General features: G+C 46.4%; 1 protein-coding gene across 1 annotated transcript in view; it reads right to left on the bottom strand.

Moving 5' to 3' along the window:
* DEPDC7 (DEP domain containing 7) overlaps positions 1-12,454 on the bottom strand; it is a 310,449-nt gene extending 297,995 nt beyond the window's left edge. The window contains exon 1 of the mRNA XM_078680860.1: positions 12,239-12,454. Within this exon, the coding sequence (XP_078536986.1) occupies positions 12,239-12,311 (73 nt within the window). The 5' untranslated portion in view covers positions 12,312-12,454. The remainder of the gene's footprint in view (positions 1-12,238) is intronic.
* Positions 12,455-13,393: the final 939 nt, after the last annotated feature.

Raw genomic sequence — 13,393 nt, 5'->3', positions numbered from 1 at the left:
CACTATACATAAAAGGGACCAGACAGGGATGTCCTTTGTCACCTCATCTTTATTCTGGCACTGGAACCCTTAGCAATCAAACTAAGACAAGATTTCCTGGTCTGGGGAATACTGATAGGGAACACGACCCATCTCTTCTAGGGCCTACGCGGACGATATTATTATGAACATACGTGACCTCCGCTTGCCCCATACCCCAATGTATGAGGTATACCGACGATTTGAAGTCTGGTCGGGCCTGGCCTTAAACACTGCAAAGTCACATGCATTCTTCTTCACGGAACACACAGATGAAACAGACGCAGAATTTGGGGATACCAGACTTCAGGTAGCACAAACTAAGTTTAAGTATTTGGGCATTCAGATATATAGAACGCATGTGGATATGTTAGATGGAAACCTCAACAGAGCAATCAGAGCCTTACGATGCAGTGTCACCTTTTGGACTGCGCTGCCACGGTCTGTTATGGGAAGAGCAGCAATAACTAAAATGGTTGTTCTGCCACGATTATTATATTATTTTACAAATTTGCCATTGGTAGTACCGCAAGCCACCTTTAAAATACTGAATACTTTGATAATAGATCATATATGGGGACAGGCTAGAATACTTATTAGCCTGAAGAAATTGCAAGTGGGTACACGTATGGGTGGACTGGGAGTGACGGACTTCCCTGCCTATTACTACGCCTTTCAATTACAATTGTTGTCATACTGGATGGTGGGACGTAATCTGCATTAAATAGGATACACAGACACGGACATTGATAGTGAAGCACTATACGCCCTGCTGTTTCCTCGCAATAGACCCGAGAGAGACCAGCCCCCTTTGTTAGACACTGCGCTCAAGTGTTGGAAAGCAGTACTGCTGCATACGAATGAACCCCTGCATACGCGGGCAACATCCCGCTATTAGGTATCCCATTGTCGGGCGGCAGGCTCACTAACCGCAAATTGGCTCCCTGGTCTGACGCAGGTCTTGGTACGGTGGCACACCTATTTGGTAGCGAGACACTGCTCGACCATGACACCTTTGTTAACGAAACGGGAGCCCCAGCGCACCTGTATTTAACACACACTGCACTGCTTCAATACCTAAAAACTCATTGGGCGCCACAGAGGAGGGAACCGCCCAGTAACGAGCTGGTCAAGATGGTACATTATAGGGGTAGAGGTAGACATTTAATCCGATGGCTATACAACGGCATTAGCGCCCATACACGGGTCTCCTTAGATACACTGATGACAGTGTGGGCAGAGAACATAGGTAGAGACCTGACAGACAAGGAATGGACGACAGTAATTGAACATCCCAGGAAAGCATCGAGAAATGCAAAATTTAAATGTATCCAGACTATGGTATTGCACCGGGCTTATCTGACCCCACGTAGATTGGATAGGATGTTTGCCCAAACACAACACTCATGTCCGAGATGTATGACGGAACGGGCAGATCTGCTACACATGCTGTGGGAGTGCCCAATAGTAAGGGAAATACTGGGACGCAATTAGACGAATAACTGGAACAGCTGCGCATCACGTACTACATAATACAGTAGAAGAATGTATTTTGGGTTTACACAAACATTTGTCCAAGCACAAGGTACAATACCGATTCATAGACCTTGCTTTAATACTGGCTATCAGAACCCTTACTATGCGATGGAAGGCACGTAAAGCCCCAGCTGTATTGAGCTGGCATACGGAAATGATACGCTGGAGCTGCGCAGAGGGTGCAGCGTTGCTTAGGGAGGAAATAAGAGGGCTACGGAAAACACCAGTAGCGCTAGAATGGGAGGCTATGCTGGAGGAGTTGAAATTAACTGATATAGATAAGGAAGGTTAAATGTTCTATGTAAAGGTGTAATATGGGACGCCCATCCCTTGAACCTATGCGTATAAAGGAGAATCTGTATGGATAAGTGTACATCACGCAAGACTATGTTGTAACAAAAGTGGTTCACGAAAAGTTACGCAGGCAAACAGACTGGGGATTATTGGGTGGGGGGGGAGAGATGGGGGATGGTTAAGATTAAATAAGAATTATTGTTATATACATGGACCAAATTCATGCAAGATACAAGGACACACAATGATACCAATGCTGTCAAAGGTTAGAAATAACAATACTGTACTAGATGTATACAGCTAATATCAGATACCAATGATTGCGAGACAAAAATTGTATAAAGATTGTATATCATGCTGAGGTGCGACATACTTGGAAAAACTCAATAAAAAATGTTTAAAAAAAATGAGCCCTCCCCCCACCCTCTAAGCACAAAAGCAACCTTTCCTTTAAACAGGCGGCAACGTGTCCTCATTCCTCCTCACAAAGCCATTCGCTACTCTGCCCAACTTCCTCCCTCACTACAAAGGGTCTCCCCCTGCACCATGGCCATCACCATACTGCTGTGAGTGGGCACGAACGAACCACCTTGATGCCCCAGCCCAGTTACTTTGACGGCGCTAATCAGTGCATGGAAGAACCAGGCTACAAGGATGTACCCACCTGCACTTCGTAAGTGCTGGAACATGCGCCTACAAGGTACGGGGCTTCGCAGCAGCACTGCATGTTTGCGGGCAGCTACAGTTGTGAAATATGCACGGAGATCGAAGATCTCCCGCATAGTCCCGGTGCGTGCTCGTCTTAAGGGCTGGTGGTGGCGAAGAACAGGTTATGGCAGTTTGTAAATGCGGTCACTACAGACAAATATTTGAGAGTGCGGACTTTGTGCATGTGAAATGACAGGGCCACGAAGGAATGCTTTCATATTCTTCCCAGTTCAACCTGTCTCTGTCAGCAGAGCTGCCACCAAGTGTCAGACTTGTGATATGGTGAAAAGGAGACGGGAGACGAGAGACTTGAGCAAAGCCGTTGCAGACAAGGTGCCATTTATCTCGTGGGACAAAGTGCTCAATGCAGGCAGCGTGCAATTAAAGGGGGAGCAGACAAATTCACTTGGCATCCCTGCCTGCAGATAGAGCTGCCACTTCAGGGTTAGTCTGCTTAACGACACTAGTTTAAACAAGAGGGCGGGAGCTGAGCATAACGTGGACACAACACTGGAATTAAAGAGAAAATGAAATAGTCTACCACAGAATACGACCTCCTCCTCTGCACTCTCAAATCTACTTTTCACTGACTCTTCCTTGGCTCTTTTAGTCTTGCAGAGAAGCTGGACCATTTGAAAATATCTTTAATTCCATTAAATCTAGTCCACTTCTGCATGTGGAGTATACCAAAACAAGTGCCAGTGAGATTATGGCCTCCCGGAGGCTTGGAGATTAAACACAGACCTACTTTCCTTCAGGAAGAATCTAAAAACTTATTTTTAATCACTAACTGGGTCTTTCTCACTCTTTCTCCCCCTGCTTTCAAGGCACCAAACACTCTAGCTTTAGTAGCTCTAACAAATACCATATTTCATTTCAACCAGCATATCAGCTGTGAACACAAGGTGGCACGATTGCTTGACTCGGGATTCTTCCGACATGGCATAGCACTTTATCCGCGCAGCACGTGTGTAGATGGAAAACCCTTATTGTAGCTTTGTTAGTTGGATTAAGACCCGTGTCCTCCAGCAGCCACCTTTGCTCCAACCTACCGAGTGGGACCTGGCGTCCTGCATGACCTGTTAGGTTTGCGCTTCCATCACTTTGCAGTTGAAGATACAGTTGCATTTAAATTGTTGATGCGGGTCGGGTATGGGCGTTCTATGTGGTTAACCTGGTTGTATCAAGCACAGCATTTTACTAATTCAAAGCTTGGCCGCTCCCAATGAAGCGCCAGCAAACAGTTTCCTTTAAAGCGGTAAATTATGTTGTAAAACACATCCGTGTAAATTGGCGTTTGTTAGGATTTATTTTAAGATTTTAAAATTTAAAATATAACCTCGGTTACCACCGAATGAAAAGAATGGTTTAAGTCTAAATGGAGTTTTTTTTTAACCTGTTCTATGTGAGAGGATATGACCCTCTGTTACAGAGTTGCATAGATCTGCCACATTAGCTTGAAAAATATTCGAAGATTAAGCTTAATAAACCAACCATGGCAGAGTGAGAAAGAAGGAAAGTGTCTCCGCGCCGGATTCTTTGACGGAGTTTAAGTGTGCGCGCGAGGGTTGTGCAGAAGGGCTCACAGAGTGGGTTGGATATGGATCGGTGCTACCGGTCGTTTTCGAGATCTCGTCAAGTGATTTATTCATGTCGAGAGCAAGCCTCCTCCGTTGCCGAGGATGAAATATCAGCATGACACTGGAGCGTGACCAGGCGCGCTGCTCTTCCAGGAAGGGTGACGAGAGGGGCTTATACTGTTACAACACAAGCAAGCCATGATATCCTAGCACACATTCGAACCGTTCCATGCAGTTTGGGCGGGTGTACAACTATTTAGTAGTGTTTTGCGGCGGATGCTTCCACTGAAAAATAATAAAAGATAATGAGCTCCTGAAGTTTCCCTTCCCAAAGGCACACCGACCATTAACTCAATCTGAATCGTGTCGGACCGTTTGGCCGGATTAATGGCACCGGTGCCGGACCTCTTGTGGCTTATTACCACGGCAGTGTTGCTTGTTATTTGCACTTTTCATGTAAAAGTGTGTTCCAAAGCTGCGTTGTACATACAGCTCCTTCCACCTCAAAAACAGTTTTGGATTGGGATAAAAAAAAAATAGGCCTTAAGTGTACCACATTTGCGGATTGAGCTTTATTACAAAACACTGCTTCCGTGTTTTCAGTATTACAAAGGGGAAGTGGGTTGCTAAAAGAGGCGTGTTTTCTTAAATCGCAGGGATTTTTTTAAAAATGCAAATGTTGCCAGGACTCTTTGCACGCGGATTAGGTCGGTTGTGAACTACACCTTACTATAAATGAGGCCACTTCTGCTCAGGCCCTCGCCCCACCTCGTCCCTGCTAAATCTGCATAGCATACATTAAAGGTCGGCCCAGGGAGAGACTGGGAATTGGTAAAAAGCGGGGGGGGGGGGGCGATAGAGGCCCATCTGCCTCTAGTGTGGGCGCTCAGGCCCCCACTGGGCTGCTGGCAGCGTCTATACAGCCCCGATACCGCCCAAATCGCCCACCACGCTGGCCAAAAAAAAAAAAGAGGCCCTCAGCTGCAACTGAGGTACTGGCCCATCGCCCACCGGATCAATTCTATCCCGTTTACAAGCAGGCTCTGATGCACCGCTCATGCGCACTGCTGCCTAAACGGAGCATAGGCCACCTGTGGCTTATCTGCACCTGCCTAAAGTCGTTGGTGTCATGTCTGAAGTTCAAAGACGTTTAAACAGTAGTCATCATCGAAGATGCATTTCAAATAATTTAAATGCAAAAAAGTTACTTTGAGCAAGAGAAAGGTTTTGATCTTTAGAGCGGTCTATGAAGAATAGCCTTCCACAAATACGCCGTCTTCTCACCACCCACACTGAAGGTACGCTTCACCCCTGGCTGGATTCAAGTAGCTGCACGCCGGGCCCAAGCTCTTAATGCTTCCGCCGCCTCTAAAGGCACAAGTGTGGTTTGGCCCGACTCACAGTAAGCGAGTATCACTCAATAAGCTGCCGCAACGCATAAGAAACATAAGACGAGTTCAATGCTGATCACATGCACTACGCGCGCGCATACACACACTCTGCATTTGAAGAGTTCCATTTTTACATACTAATGGGTTGGTTTGTTTACATTCCATTCTCCAGGCGTGGCTTGCGTGCGACAGCAATGCAGGTGAAAAGCAAAATGCCCAAGGACAGCAGAGGTATTATGCGAATTAGGAAATACCAACAGCTTTTAAAGACACATTGGGAAAATTGAACAATCAGAGCTCTTGCTTGCATAAAAATCCGTAACCTGCAAGTGCCCCGACTATAGCCGTGATCCTTGAAATGTGTATAGTGTGCATTTTTTTAACACATTGAATAAAAGGCTAGACACTGTATTTTGTCAGCAGTCAGACTTTTTGCAAGATTCTTAACAGGTCTGTAGCCGGAAAAGAGGTGCAGCCTGAGCATCTAACCCAATCCCTGGAAAGCAGAGGATGGGTGAGATCTGAACAGTGAGGGCAGCACACGTCTACTTTCAGGCTGACTCAGTCGTAGTCGAGTCACAAACACTTGCATAGGGGGAAGTAACACATATGCAGGTGAGGGGGGGGGGGGGGTGTTGCACAAGATGCTATACGCAAGTATTTTAGGTACCGGTATCGTGCACTAAACAATCCAGCAAAGAGCCTGTTACGTTGACCAAATCTGCAAACCTCACTCGCTCAACACACCACCCCCGAATACAACACCCCCCAATGTCAGGTGGCTGGAGCTTGCATGCAGACCCTCTTCGGACCCTGCACCATAGAAAACGTGCGGGTAAGATACGACAGGTATTTGTGAGCGCGGATAGGAGGCGGCGAAGGTAAACACAACAAAAGGCACAAACAACGCGTTTGCCAAGCGACGCAATTTGAAAGTAAGCAGAGCTTTGCAAGAAAAGACAATGAGACCATTAATTATATATACAGAGACCAGCAGTCGGCAGACGTCATCAGTTCCGGGCTGCCTGGGACATAGTGTTACTTTGCTTACAACCCCCATCTCCAACCGATGGTACGCACTACCTATGCATATGCTGAAGCGCTGGCGTGTACTTGGACTGGGGGATAAATCGTCCAAAATATCTTGCACCAGTACGGGCTGTGAAAATACATTCGTTTGATATGAAGTAGCTTGGGTCGCATTATGATAACAGCCAAATGTACGCATCCGGGGTTCGAGGACGTTATCTGCATTAGAATCTTACCACCCACAGAGAATCCCCAAACAGGATTAGTAACTCAGAAGGAAGAGATTGACACCACACAAGGGTGCGAATGCAGCAACACCAACAGAACAGGCTGCTAAAGTGTGCCCAGCAAACTTCGTTTTGATAGATGCGACACTAGGGAGGGGCGGCAACTGTATTAATGATATTGTGTTCCTCTTGCCTGCTGTGTTCGATTCTGTGTCGTGCTATTTTTGTACGTTCTATTTTGTAACATTTCTCTCATGTAACGTAACTGGTCCTACTGTACAGCGCTCTGACACATTCGGGTAAAGTCGGCGCTTTATAAAAATGCATTAAATAAATAAATGTCGTAGGTCTGCAAAAATGTTGATAAGTCAGGCGCGCAACACCCATTGGGCTCACAGGGATTCAGCCCCCCCCCCTCGTTTGTCAGCCCGGGGTGACACAGCTTCGCGGGCTGACTATGTCTAATTGTGAGTACTTCACACGTCTGTTAAAGGCCATTTACTTGTAAATGAGGCTTTTATTACGTTTTCACCCCTTCTTACAGCCACTCTGGTTACGGCTGAAAGAATTAGCCCCCCCCCCCCCCAAAAAAAATTCTGCCCCCCCCCCCCCCTCCCCCCGAAATTTGGTTCTAGTTGCCCGCCTGATAACAGTGCATATTTAAACTGGCTTGAATTCTCTTAGCTTCGAAGGGAGTTACCTGGTCATACCAAGAGACAACAAAAGGGAGGGGCCCTCCGAGCTCCAGGCGGGAGGGCGGGATACGAAGCAAACCCAGGGCGCCACCCCGCCTTGAGGCCTTAATGCAGCAGCGGGTCTGTCTCTCGGTGCCTCCCGCTGCAGGGTAAAAACGCGCAGAACAACTGTAGATGGAGGGAGTCTCGGCTCAAGGGTACCTAGGGAGTCTCGGGGTTCACCCATGGCGTGTTTAGCCCAATCTCATGGCTTCTTCTCTCAGAGGGAGTCAGTAGTCACACTTCTTCACAACAGATCTGAACAATATTATAGTATTGTGTTCGGGGCTTTCTAGCCAAGTCAGGGGGCGTAACATGACAAGCACACAGGCAGCCTATGTCTTTAAAAGAAACTGCACCTTTTAGGTTAAGATTAACACGTTCAGCCTGGCCTTGCTGGGATCAGAGTGGCATCAATTAATTCTCCAGTAAACAGCACAATTAGGGTGGTATGTTCGAATGAACTCCAGTCACTGGGAATCACGCTGTGCTGCATTATATGCAGGGTAGGCCCATGCGTGGGTCCCTTGCTCACTTTGCCACTGGATTCAAGCTAGCCTGGCTGATGAGGAGTGTTACCCCAAAACCGATCCCAGGAGGCTTGTTTCCTGTCCAGGGAAGACCTGGTTTGGCAGTTCGGTCTGGACTGTTCCCATGAGGCACATGGACAAGACTGATTTGCATATAGCTGGGTCTGAAATGAGGTGGCGAAGAGAGCTAAAGAACGATGATTGTTTCAACCCATATCTGTGACTGGGGGCGAGTGTCTATAAAGTTTCAGCACTCCGTCCATCATCTCCTTATGTTTGCACTGCATTATATTCCACCATATTTTGCTTATATGTTCCATTACAGATCCAGTGTAAACACACGCAGGAAGTCTGTGCCTCACCTGAACTGAAGCCAGTATTCATATTCTTTTGCCTTGACCAGGGTCCTCACGGCAGCACTTCCAGCAATGCAAAATTACCCATGTCAACTTTAAAATAAAAACACTTCCGAATGTTTAACTTTCCTCAAAATATTTTAGGGGTGCACTTCGAATAGTAAACAATACTCCTGAACTATTTGGGGAAAGTTACACATCCCCCAAATATCAACAACGCCCACAAAACCCTATGCTGCCCAGAGGATGCAACTGAAGACTAGAAACTATGAAGAATACTGATGCTACTGAAACAGACCATGTAATATGCAAGAGACAGCAACTCACTCTTGCTTCCAGTACAGGTTAAGTAGACCATCCCAATCCTATACTAGACAGGTTGAGTTTGCAATTAGCTTAATCAGTAGCTTCACCCAAGTTGCATTCCATGACGTCAGCCTCAGGGGCTGCATTGTAATGTTAATATAGCTAAGTGGGATCCTGAAGGTCTTGTACACCCAGACAGCTTGCTACTCCACGAAGGGAATATGGTCTTTCCTTTGACCCCCATGGGGGACGGTTTTCCAAGTCATTTGTTATGGCAAACACATTGCAATTACTGCGTTATGAGATGCAGCATTTGGTGGAGTTAAGGACGTGAAACTGTGATAGACTCCGATTTTGAAAATGTGTTATGCCGGTAGGTATGAAGGTTTCTTTAATCCATCATCCTCTCAGGCCAATTTCTTACAGTGGCTGTGGCAGGTCATCCACTCTGATCTAATGAATATGAAGGAGATAGACTAGGCTTGGTGGAGTTCTTAAAGAGTCAGTACAAAACTTAACATGTTTGATTTTTACTGGTACTCCTTCCCTCTACACACACACAGTACCCTTCCTTGACAGTCTTTCAGATTTTTACACTTCTGCACTTGTGCCAGATTGCTTTGTTCTCCTTTAAATTTCTAGTCACAGGGCCACTTCAAGACAAGAGGTACAGCGAAGAACACCAATATTTGCAAAGGGCGCTCACAGGCATAATGCTATGCTAAGGGATATGTAAAGCACATGCTGACCTTGAGGCATCCCAGTGCTGTTGGCCAAAAGAGAACCACTGCACAAAGATCAGACTCAACAGCTGAAATTATCAGTTCCTAAAGAGCTAGGTCTTGCGGGATTTTCGGAAACTCAACTCATTATTCATAGATCTAATGGCCAGAGCCGAGCAACGTTGCAGCCAAAAGACCATCCTTCACTTCTAGCTCTTAACAGTGGGGACGTGGCTAAATGAGAGTTGGTAGATCTAAGAAGTCTTTTGGGAGAGCAAGGGATATCCAGTTGGCTGCAATGCTCAGTGCACAATGATTTTCATTTGATCCTTTGGGCCACAGGTAAACAGTGAAGGTCAATCAGACCCCGTCTGACTGAGTCGTACCTGTTCTCTAACAGTATTTGTGCGGACGCATTTTGCAAAACTTTGAGCTCATGAATAACTGCCTTGGTGGCACATAGGTAGAACGAGTTGCTGTAACCTGGGTCTCTACAACAGTGCCCTCTGCTCTGGCAGGAGCCATTGAAAATCTGTGCTTAAGCAAGGCAGCCCCTATATTGCTCTGCCTTGCGTGGAAACAAAATTTTACCTCAGCGATGGGTGACCAGATGCAGGCCATAGCCTGAAAAAGACTACACCAGAGGCTAAAAAAGGCACCTGGTATAGATCATCAACGAAGGTGGAGTCCGCTTAGGTCATGTTGTCGACAACTGTCCTGTATTGGCATTCAGATTAACCCAAAAGCGTGTGGTCAATAAACCTTTAGCAAAATACTTCAAATAAAAGGTTTGTGGTGTCCTTTATTGCAGCTATTCAAATTGCACAGTTTGCTTCAAGGAGCTCTCCCTATTGCACAGCAACGATGTGTCCTTTCATAAACTGAAAGCACTTTTGGAAATTAGGCAGTCCTGCATTTTCCTCTTCAATCACCCTCACTCCAAGCTTCTGTTCTGCAGGCAAATGCATTAAAGAGATTAACACGAAGTGTTTGTCTGCACCTACGGCCTTCTGGGAATCTACTACACAGTGACTCCACTCTGACAGAGAGGGAGCACAAAGTAACCAAAACAAACAAAACAAAACAAAATCTCCCCTTCTCACACAGCTTGGTGGACGGGAGCAAGTCCCAGGCCTCACTCTCCACAGGCTGCATATGGAGACAAGGGACCGGGCCAAGAGGCTAGAGGCTGCTGAATAATGCAGATCACACAAATGGTGTTAACTAACGTAGGATCCCTCCTCCGAGACAGCCACTGGCACACTCCACGCAACCGCATCCCCCTTCTTGGAAAATACAGTGTCTGATGCCCAAACTTCCCTCAAAGAGAGCAGGCTGCCTTAAAGAGACCCTTCACATATCTCCAAGGCGGATGTAAACATTCCACGAGCTCAAGAAAAACAAGGACTGCAAATAACGTGAATACAAGTAATAGAACCCAAAAAAGACGTGTAAGAAAAAGGCCTCCAAATACTGACCGCTACTGGGGAAACCTAAGCAATATTATGATCTTAAAACACAAGGACACAGAGGCTCATGGAAAAACCGGTCTGCACATACCAGGTCTACGTGGCCCAGCCCCGGGCCATAAAAAGATTCCTACATAGTTAGCAAGCAGCCTGCCAAACAGGTCGCATGTTATCAGTCCATCTTGGTAACGTCTTCCTTTTGGCGGAATACAAAATTGCTGTTAAAAAATTTTTTTTCGATCGATACAGTATTTGCGAGCATGCTTATGATCTAAAATTGCTTATTCGAGGAGGGCGTTTTTGAAGCACTGAAACACCACGAGGGCAAGGAGGATGGAGTAGGACGTTGCTGCTTTTGCAGTTAACCTTAATTTGATCCTGGTCTGTGTCTAATGCTCCCCGCCTTAAATTTATTTCCCAAAGTGACTTTGATGAACATGGAACCCAGACAATGTATTCAAGAATGGGCAATCTTGATAATGCAGAGTCTGGTAAATTGCTACGCCCGTTTAACTAAATTTAAGAGGGCTGCCTGCATTTGCATTTTTAGACTATGAAAGCATGTGCGGTTTAGGACTTAAGTGGAGAGAGCGCACCCATCCTGTCGCCACATAAATCTTAAAAATTCACCTTAAAGTTTGATATTTGCTCGGATCTTGTGCTATTTTTTAATTTATTAAATTAATAAATGTAATCATGTTAAGCACAGTCAATTAAAACACAAAACCTCGAAGATTCTTGACCTTCCAAGGGCAGATTTTTTTGCACACCTATGTAGCAACTTCTCATCAATATACCAAACGTATGGGTACTACTAGATGGCTCCATGTCCTCAAGGCTACAAACTTCCTGCACCGAGCTTTCCTTTAAAATATTGCACACTGGTATGTGTATTACTTGCTTCCAATACAGCTAAACCAAGTGAACTAACACGTGAAATAAGTAACCTGAAATTGTGTACCCCGGACTGAAGATAATACCCGTGGTGATAAGGAGTTTCTGGTAACCTTCACTACTCGAGCTCTTTTCCAATGCCTCAAGTCACTGGAGATTCCATAGGATTCGGTCAGCAAAGTATGAGGTATTGGCTTGTGCTGACCCCCCAGTTGGATACTCTCTTCGGGGTCTGTGCGTTTGTACATAAGTGAAGTTATAGTGCCTAAACTGCAGTCTCTTGGCGCGCTGAGCCAGAGGACTCATTAGGACTTTAGCAACACGGCCCTCAGGTGAGCTTTTTGAGGTTAAGCGAGAATAAGCAGCACTCGCTCTTTCTAGTAATTAAGCGCGCACTTCAGCTGCAGTAAATGAGCAGGGAAAGCAATGCGTAGCGCTGCCTACCAGGGGGCCTCTGCGAGGGGCTGTAGGTCGCGCAGAAATTCAGAGCCACCGCTTTCTCCCGGACCGTGGCCATGGGGCATCCAGCAGTGCGCCGGGTACGATTCGGGGCACCGGTTGCACGAGCGTCTCTCTCGGCACAGCAGCACGCGCACAGAACGCACGGTCGAATGAGAAGAGGCTCAGTGAGCAGCGTGCGGCAGTGGACGATCCCGCCCTCCCAGCACTTCGTTCCTCAGCTGGAGGCGTCGCCGTCTGACGTCACCTCGGCAACTTGCGTGACTATACGAGCGGCTTCTGAGCGGTGAAACTAAACTCTTCTAGCCCAGAGAACGGCTTTGGGTCTAACAGGACCCACTTTCAGTCCGAAAAAATACTGCCTTATTTTGGAGGGAATCGTTAACTGACATGTCTTCTTCCCTCAAGTTGTCCAACTTCTATTCACAGTCTTAAAAAAGCTTATTTTGTTGATGGGCTCTGGTTTTTAAGTCTCTTGCATAAAAGAAAGAATAACAACAATAAACAGCAAGGAAAACAAGGAATGGCAAAGTCAATAGGTCTAGCCTATGCAACAGATACTGCCTTCTCCAATTTGTTTTAGCTATGTTGTATACCAGTGTGGCTGCTGTTCAGCATGGCTGAAATAGGGTTAAAGGAGTGTGGTGTGGAGTGCTATCGAATGGGGTAGAGAGATGTGGAGTGGCGTAAAGTGGAGTAGTGTAGAGTGCTGTTGAAATTCGTGGAGGGAGTGGAACAGTAGCGGTCAGTGGTGGGAGTGCTGCCGGGCGTTGACGTGGGGCAGGGTGGGGGGTAGGAAACTACAGAATACGGATCAATTTCAGGTAAGTAAACATATACATAAATATAACGAATTTCGTTGCGCGCACTGCATTGCGTCGGGTGGTATAGGTGGAGTAGAGTGTCAGAGTGAAATGGCATAGAGTGCTGTGGAGTGTTGTAGAACAGAGCGGAGTGGCATAGAGGGGTTTGCATAGAGCGAGCGTAGTAGATTGTTGTTGAGTGGACTTGCACAGAATGGAGAAGTGTAGGACAGTGGAATGGCATAGAGTGGAGTAGAGTGTTGTAGAGTAGAGTGGCATAGCGCGGAGTGGCATAGAAGGGAATAGTAGAGTGGAGTAGTGTCTCGTAGAATAGAGT

The sequence above is a fragment of the Lissotriton helveticus genome, chromosome 3_1, assembly GCF_964261635.1.
Source record: "Lissotriton helveticus chromosome 3_1, aLisHel1.1, whole genome shotgun sequence".
NCBI lineage: Eukaryota > Metazoa > Chordata > Amphibia > Caudata > Salamandridae > Lissotriton > Lissotriton helveticus.
The sequence above is the reverse complement of the archived record's forward strand: the minus strand, read 5'-3'. Positions and strand labels throughout refer to the sequence as shown.